The sequence below is a fragment of the Teleopsis dalmanni genome, chromosome 2 (assembly GCF_002237135.1).
Source record: "Teleopsis dalmanni isolate 2A chromosome 2, ASM223713v2, whole genome shotgun sequence".
In the NCBI taxonomy this organism is placed as follows: domain Eukaryota; kingdom Metazoa; phylum Arthropoda; class Insecta; order Diptera; family Diopsidae; genus Teleopsis; species Teleopsis dalmanni.
This window is the reverse complement of record NC_051847.1, coordinates 233,967,016-233,974,105: the sequence shown is the minus strand read 5'-3', so window position 1 is coordinate 233,974,105 and position 7,090 is coordinate 233,967,016. Positions and strand designations below refer to the sequence as shown.

General features: G+C 26.3%; 1 protein-coding gene across 1 annotated transcript; it reads left to right on the top strand.

Annotated features, from left to right (window-relative positions):
- Window positions 1-8: 8 nt before the first annotated feature.
- On the top strand, window positions 9-4,230 carry LOC119676986 (semaphorin-2A-like). Its single transcript, XM_038088253.1, has 3 exons — window positions 9-20; window positions 386-454; window positions 4,108-4,230. The coding sequence occupies exons 1-3, from the start codon at window positions 9-11 to the stop codon at window positions 4,228-4,230; spliced, it is 204 nt and encodes a 67-aa protein (XP_037944181.1).
- The last annotated feature ends 2,860 nt before the right edge of the window (window positions 4,231-7,090 follow it).

Genomic DNA, 7,090 nt, shown 5'->3' with positions numbered 1-7,090 from the left:
ATATTCAGATGTCTGAGTTGGTGAATCAGCACCTTTACTCTATTTTATCTGTGGACAGTTTTAAGTCACACTAAGAATAACTGTATACGGGGCTTTATAATATGATGGATCTGATGTGTTTGTATCTGCCTGTGTTTATCAAATTTCGCTGTATTTTTTTTAAGTTCTATGCGCTTTATCATTTAAATTATACCTACTTACTGTGATATTTATTTATATTAATTTATATCACTTTTAAATTATTATTTTACTAAAACGTGTGTTGTATTTGATTTACAAAATTTATTTGTGCTTCAGAAATTCTTTAATAAATTTATATTTATTTATTAAATATATTATTTTTTCCTTTCTGAACTGAATTACTTACATTTTATTTTACTTACAGAGAGATGTCATTAATTTGGAACCCACACGTGACGATGTTGTCAGCTGCGTTTCTAAAGGAAAGAGCCAAGTAAGTAAATCAAATTCAAATTAATTTCACTCTCTTAACATATGTTTCTAGTCTAGTAATTTATATGAATTTATTTATTCAATATTTTACATTTATATAAATCTGAATCGGCATATGTATTCGTAGTGCGATATGTACGTGCATTTATAAAACTTCAAGCAAATTGCAAACGAGTAGTGTGTGTCTATTTTATATAAGAACCCTTACAACAAGTGTAAATGGTATTTAATCTGCCTTCTTTTTTAACATCAAAGTCAGTTACATCAAGTATTGACTTCTCCGTAGCTGCAAAACCTCAAAATCCATCGAACGTGCGCAATTCTTCAAATTCAATTTAACGTTACTTTGGTGTATCTGCCGCGCACTCGACTGTGCATACTTAAAGTTAATTTAACTCATATATCCTTTCAGATATCTATGCTCTATATGTGCTTTATACTTCTATAAACCAAAATCCTAAGAAAAATTGCATATGTACTTGAAAACATTGATTGATTTTTGTATCTAGCTTCGTACTCTTTATACGTATCTACAGGATGACTTTGGCTTTAGTCTGCATTTACGAGTACATCAGTTTGTTGTCCTTAAATGCGCACACAGCTTATATACATATATATGTGTATATACAATATACTTTTAAACACGCATAAAAATACATGTCAGTGATTTTGTTTCCTTTTATGTTTTATTTTATTTCAAAATAAATATATGTGTATATCAATTTATGTATATGTTGTTATTGTTGTAATTCGTTTACAATATGACAGCATATCCTTTCATTTTAAATCTCGTCAATTTATTCGTGGCTTACAATTTATTGTCATATACGATAAAGTAACTGCTGCATCTATGCAACTGCAGCTGTTGCTGCTATTATTGTTGAAGCTGTTGTTGTTGACTGCATTTTTCTTGTTGTTGTTGTTGTTATTGCTATTGAGGTTGGCGTTGGTGTTGGTATTGTTGCAATTGCAATCATTCTTCTAAATATATAAAAATTGCACGCTTTTGGTCCTGGCGTTATTTTGCAATTTGTTCAATACATAAACGTATTGCCAAAGTCATCATCTTCCAACATTGCAATATTAGTGCTGCCATTGTGGCATACCGTTGGTAAATCTGCAACTAAAATCTGCTGCTGTATGGATTGCAGTTTTATCTCAATACATTTTCGCTCTGCTCCCAGTTAAGTGGGTGGTTGCATTTGTATGTACGTTGCCGCACGAATCAACTTCCGTTATAAATATAAATATTTATTCATTTTTTTTTTTTTTTTGTATTTTATTTTCTATTCTAAAAATTCGGTGTGCTTCATTGTTGCAATTGATTTTGTATAGAATTTTTATTCATTGCACTGGCTTAAATGCAATTTTTCAATTTGTCAAAGAAATTTATTGAATTTATGTGTAGAACTCATTGGGGTTAAATATGTTTGAATCGAAATATGGGAAAATACAATTTATTAACAAAAATTTGGTTTAAATTTTTATATGCTTTTAAAAAAATAATTAAAACTATTAAAAATAAATTGTAAGCGTAAGAAAAGGGTGTATGTCCTTTTTGACATACTATTAAGAAGACATGTCAGATTCTAATACAAGATGCTTTACACACTCCCTCTTATCCTTATCTCCCTGTGCAGCATAGGGCCTCCACCATCCTTATTAACCTCAATTGCAATAAAAAAATATTTAAATTTTACAATTTAACAAGAAGCGACCTTCAGCCAGAACAAAAAAATAATATATTAAAAAAAATCAATAATATTTATATAAAATAAAATGCAATGAAATAATTATATAGATTAATAAAAAATAATAATAATATATATTAAAAAAATCAATAATATTTATATAAAATAAAATGCAATGAAATAATAATATAGATTAATATAAAATAATAATACATATATATTAATATAAAATTAGTAGAGAAAATTTAATAAAAAAAATTAATATAAATTAAAAAATAAGATAAAATAACATTAAATTCAAATAATTGAAAATTTAATAAAATTTATAAAAAATTTGATTATTTATTTTAAAACTAATTTTAATTGAATTTTAAATTAAAATAAAAATATATAGAGAAGAGAATAAAAAATCGACTAAAAAAATTATAAATAAAGCTAAGATAAAGTTTAGAAATTAGAAAATATATTAAGAAGAGAAAAAATGATCAAAATAAAAAAAAATCATAAGTAATAATGAAAATTAATACAACATAAAATAAAATAAAACAAGGTAGAGTACATAAAATTACAAGTAAATAATAAAGAAAAAATTTATTAAAATGAAGAAGAGAAAAAAAGTCAGAAAATGTATTACTAAAAATAATACAAATTATGATAGAATAAAATAATATAAACAAAATAAATTTCATTACAGAAATCATAAATAACATTAAAAAAAATTATTTTTTTAAATAAAATTTTAATGATTTTAATATTAAATTAAAATAAAGCAAAACTAGTAATAATAAAAATATCATAAATAACAAAAAAAAATATATAAAATAAAGAAAAACGTAAATAATAAAAATAAACATAAATAAATAAATAAAATTTTAATGCAATAAATATTAAATAAAATAAAATAAAGCAAAAATATATAAAATAAAGAAAAACGTAAATAATAAAAATAAACATAAATAAATAAAAAACATATTCATAAATAATAAAAAAATCATAAATACAATTTTTATATAATTAATAATAAATAAAATACAATAAAGCAATAGAAAAAATAGAATAATAAAAAAATCATAAATAATAAAAAAAAGGTATAAAATAAAAAAAAAACGTAAATAATAAAAATAAACATAAATAAATAGAATAAAATAATCTAAATAAAATAAAATTGATTACAGAATCCCTAAAAAATAATAAATTAAATAAAATTTTAATTTATTTAATACTAGATAAAATACAATGAAGCAAAAAATTTAGAAAAAAAAACATACATATTGGAATATAATCAAAAATAACAAAAAAATGTTCATAAATAATAAAAAAATTATAAATAAAATTAAAATAAAATGAATACAAAATGGAATATAATAAAATAATGCACTAACAATAAAATCAGTTAGAAAAGAGAAATAAAATTAAACAACCATAAAATAAAAATATGCAAGAATAAAATTAATTTATTTAACAAAATATAAACTAATTAAAAAATATTAAAGTTGGTTTTCAGTAATTTTGAAATATTAAAAATCTATTGACGTGTTTTCCTTGTAATTAGTATTCAAAGCTATTCTGGAAACTACAAGTCTCAGCTGCGATTGCATTCTTCATTCCAACTTTATTTTTGATTAAGCCAAAAAATTTTATGTTCATACCGAAACGTCACTTAACGTTTTGTCTATGACACATTTTTAAAGTGAAGTGTTCACATATTATTATTATGTGAATTACTATTACATTTCTTCTGTTTTTGTGTGCTCACATGCAATTTCAATCTGTGCATTGCTATGTGCTATGTGCCATGTGCAATGCACAGACTTTTCCGACAAAATAATCGCACTACACAACGTTTTTATTATTCTTATGTTATATACATTATGTTATTATTTTAATGCCACATAACACTTAAAAAAATGTTAACTAAACGACAACTTAACAGTATTTTTCTTCTCTTTTTGTGTTTTTATAGGTTTTCGATTGCAAAAATCACATTCGTGTCATACAATCAATGCAGCAAGGCAACAGGCTTTATATCTGTGGCACAAATGCTCACAATCCCAAGGATTATGTCATCTACGTAAGTATCAATTGAAACATAATAGACACAACAAAAGCAAGGGAAGCACATAAAAAATCTGTGTTGGGGGACACAAACTAACGAATAAATGGTTGCTTAGTTGTATTTTTCCCCCGGTTTCTTCGGTCGACAGACATACATTATGTCTCTTTTATATTTACAAGTGATTTTTCTTATATTTGTTCTTTTGCATTTTTTTTTTTATTTTTATTTTTGCTTTTATATTTTTTTTATTTTTTTATTTTTTTATCCTATATTCATATTGTAAGACATATTGAAGTTATCGTTAAGAATTTTCCTTTATGCTCTGTGCAAAGTAAATCCTTTTTATTTTGCTTGCTTTGTATTTGTAGCATGCAGCAAGGACATTTCTTGAGCTCTTCATATATTTCGATTGTGTCAATAAGTGAGCGCTTTTGTGCTTTTGCGTTTCTGTGCATATGTGAGTTGAGTTTTGTGTAATTCCAGATAGCAATCAGTGAAAAATGGTAACACTGACAACGCATTTTCACATTCAATTGACACATTTCGTGTGAAAACGTTTGCTGCCACTTTAATGTTGTGCGAAAATAATATTTATTTTGATTGCACAGTGGATGTCAATGCGGGGAAAACGATTGAAAATATGTATATTTTGAAAAATATGTCTTTTATTTTAAAAAAAATTTTAAAAAACATATTTAAATATTTTCTTTTATATGCTACATAGTATTTATTAAATATTTAGTCATTGTCTGATATTGGTCACGCGCACTATTGATTACTTATAATTATTATTTTCCACAGAATCCCGCAGAAGAAGAGGGGATGTTTTAGTTTGTATACTACACAGTACGATTCGGACACTCGGTTTGACGGTGCATAAAGCATTCAACCTCCCTCCTCCCCATCATAAATTAATTTAAAAAAACAAAAATAGGAAAATAAAAAAGAAAATTTTGTTGATCTATATATATTCTATTTTCAGCCTGCAGAAACCTAAATGAAATAAATAGTTCGTATTACCATTTAATTTTAAAATACAGGATATATCCTTACTTTCATACTAACTTACTTAAATGGTCATTACAATCCGTTATCGAGTTTCAGCCTGATATAGCATATCTCTCTATGCGCATCTGCTTTACATACACGCCTTCTTTAGTCTCGTACATAAAATCCGGTTAGTGCTCCTTCAGCTTGATCACAGGGTCTATCTCTATAACTTCCTCCAACTACAGCTTCAAATATCTTTTTCACTGGAACGTCTTTATCCATTCTCAGGTCATGACCAAGTTGTATAAACTTTATCATAAAAGTGATAAAACAGAATCTGTACAAACTGTATCATGAAGTAGATCAATTTCAGGAATTACAATTTTTGACAACGTGTCGGTTTTAAAATATTTTCACTGTACAACTCTAACACTTATTTTGGCAACATGCCTCAAATATTTAAAAACATAAACAAAAACATAAGACTATAACATATATTATCTGTATCAAAGAATTACCATTGGCAATTGGTGCGGCTATGGCCTCAGTAGTCAATTAGGATGTAGAGCTCTCTCTCTGAACAAACAAAACGCTCTATAGGTCGTTCATCATGCCTGTGATTCTATAAAGCGCAGAAACATAAACATTAGACAATATCACAGAATAATGAAGCAGTGTTTTCGAGAGACTTGTTTTTTTGTAAGTTGTTTGGTTTTTGTAAGATCTCGTTGTCAAAAATTATCATTATTATTATATATTTATCAAATTATGTTTATTTATATTGTATTAAATTTGTAGTGTAATATTTACACATTTTCCTAAATGATATAACAGTTAATACTATAAATGTCTAATACAGACAATATTTATATGCCTAGGGTTGAGTTAGATTGGAGTGGCGGCCTTGTGACAAAGCGCACTTGAGTTGAAATAATGGCCGATTATAACATCACGAATAAACATTGTTTCTCAACTAAACTGTAAAACCTCCAAAAAAAGTAGAACACAGAAATATGGTATTAAATGCATGGATATAGAAGTAAAAGAGAATCAATCTATTAAGTCTACAGACGTCACATAGATTTTTTAAATTCTATTTACACTGTCATGTTCGCTGAAGCAATTTTCCATTTCCTGTGGGTCATGTCATTCGCCAGAGAGAATTGCAGTAAATCTTACGGTACCTCTTCAGACGGTACCTTTTAATGAGCTCCCCCATCATAAAGTCAGTTTAACCGACAAAGTGTCATCCATTCTATATTGGCAAGCTGAAGAAAGAGGAAGTAAGTACTTCTCTCCAGGAAACCATAAGACTTAAGCAGGTTCTGCTTTATTTGGTGTGACTGACTGCTTTGTTACCTAATTTGGCCCAATAAGGTTTTGTAATCTAAAACGTATGTGAATTACTCAGGATTCTGATGGTCACATAACAAATAACAATATGTTATTTGTAATAATGTAAAAATAACTGTGTTGTTAAATATATATTTTCTTGTTCTAGTTGTCAAGTGAGTGCTCTGCTAATTATCATCAGGATCTAAATAAAATAAGCTGAAGGAGTGATTTCCTTATTTGTGTGCATTGTTTCCTCTCCAGCAATTATCAGAGTAGTTATTCTTCTTTGAAAAGCAGTGTTTGCTTAAAATGTTCTGAATTAAACTTTGTTATGAAAAGTTCCTCTATCCCAAAACATTTTCTAGTTTTATAATTACAATTAAAACGTAATGAAAAACTACGAATTTGAAAAATAAATACTAGAATGAAATTAATTTCTATTCTCATCAAGTTTTACTAACCACAAAAATCAATATTAAACCGAGTTTCAATGTTATTTTATGAAGTTTAAAAATAAAGTTTGATTTAAAAACATCAAAAAATCTTTCTCAGAACATCAAACTTC